This window comes from Egretta garzetta, unplaced genomic scaffold, assembly GCF_000687185.1.
Source record: "Egretta garzetta isolate BGI_Z169 unplaced genomic scaffold, ASM68718v1 scaffold7, whole genome shotgun sequence".
NCBI lineage: Eukaryota > Metazoa > Chordata > Aves > Pelecaniformes > Ardeidae > Egretta > Egretta garzetta.
The window spans coordinates 686,608-688,203 of record NW_009260350.1 but is presented as its reverse complement, the minus strand read 5'-3'; the positions used below and the strand labels follow the sequence as shown (position 1 = coordinate 688,203).

Genomic DNA, 1,596 nt, shown 5'->3' with positions numbered 1-1,596 from the left:
AGCAGGGTGGCTTCGCTGGCGCCCACTTTGTCTCCAGTCTTGATGAGCTGCACATCGCTCTGAGGAATTAAGGGGAAAAAGGAGTGAATACGCGCAAGGAAATTCAGGCATGTTGATGCAACAGGACACAAACACACTTCTGATGGCAAGAGAGGGAACTGAAGGAACAAACAGGCACAACAAAAACAGGCTCCAAGTTCAGCTCCACAAGCTGAGAAAGCCCCAGACTGCGCAAGCAGGCATCTCAGCTAGGAGAAAGGCAGCTCGCCCCTGAGCTCCTCCAGCAGCACCCACCCACGCAGCTGAGATCTGATGGAAAACTTAAATCTCGCCGCACTGCGTACTGAAGCCACACCAGACATCGTCCTTCAAGTTCCCAAAGTGCAGTAGTCAAGACTGCCGATATGGTATTTCAGCACTAACTAACGAGAGCTTTGATCTCTACAGCTCCCTCAACTGCCACAATCGAGGCCCCCGAGTCAAGGAAGAGTTTCAAGAACAGCAGCACACTGCTCACTAACCAGAATTTCAATGGTCCCTCTGGAAATCTTCGTGGTGATACCCAAGGCCTGGAAAAAGGAGGTCTTCTCAGGTCCGAGACCAGTGTTCTGAGCCGGCACAGTCACATCGCAAGGAGCAATAGCGCCGGCACGGGCAGCAGCTGGCACCTGGAGAAAGGAGAAACAAGAATTTGGAAGAGCGCTCACCTCTCAGATCTGGTGGGATGGCATCAACTCCTTACTGAAGCATTCCTCCAGGATGGGCAGCACCCAGGCACACAGAAGTGAGACAGCTGAACTTAAGCAGCTCAGCTAAGGCTGCAGAGGCCTACTTCCCAGCCCTTGAGGACTCCTACTGATCAGGTATTGCCCACGAAGATTCAGGGGTTTTTTTAATCCTGTATCTGCCAGCCCAGAGACAAGGTGAGGGCTGGTCTCCCCTACCTTGTTAGCCAGCAGCATGTCCCGGATCTCAGTGAGATCCTCCTTGGTGAAGACAAAGCCCACGTTCCCACGGATGTGAGGCAGCAGCCTGAAGGAAAGATGACAGCCTTCAGTTCTGCTTCTCAGACATCTCCTCCCAGACAGAGGTTCCAGGAGTGCATGCAGACAGCGATACCCACTTTTCTAAGGCAGGGTTATTCTCCAGATGACCACGAATAGCTTTGCGCATCATAGTATTCTTCCCCATCAGCACAACAGCCTTCCCACGCAGGGACATACGGATTTGCTGCATCTGCTTGGATCCCACATTGTCTGCTCCCACAATGAAACATTTTGGGTAATCATCCAGGAGTTGCTATAGCAAGAAAACCACTGTAACTATACAAAGAAATCCAGACTGGTGCACAGAGCAGCATTAAAACCCCAAAACGTTAAAATATGAAAAAAAAACCTGTCATAAGTTTGAGAGTGCTCAGCTCAAAATGGCTTCACCACAAAACTGCATCTTTCCCTCAGCTATCCACAGCAAATTCTCACAGGAGCCTTAAAAACGGCCTCATCTGGACTGTCTTAATCTCTTCCTATTGACAGGTAACCATTCCTTCAATAGACAAACTACGGCACCCCATCTCTTTTTTCAAAAGACCCCCCT

General features: G+C 50.2%; 1 protein-coding gene across 1 annotated transcript in view; it reads right to left on the bottom strand.

Annotated features, from left to right (window-relative positions):
- RPLP0 (ribosomal protein lateral stalk subunit P0) overlaps positions 1–1,596 on the bottom strand; it is a 4,273-nt gene that overhangs the window by 1,382 nt on the left and 1,295 nt on the right. The window contains exons 2-5 of the mRNA XM_035898357.1: positions 1,124–1,299; positions 945–1,032; positions 522–668; positions 1–59 (exon numbers count right to left, since the gene is read on the bottom strand). Coding sequence (XP_035754250.1) covers positions 1–59; positions 522–668; positions 945–1,032; positions 1,124–1,299 — 470 coding nt within the window. The remainder of the gene's footprint in view (positions 60–521; positions 669–944; positions 1,033–1,123; positions 1,300–1,596) is intronic.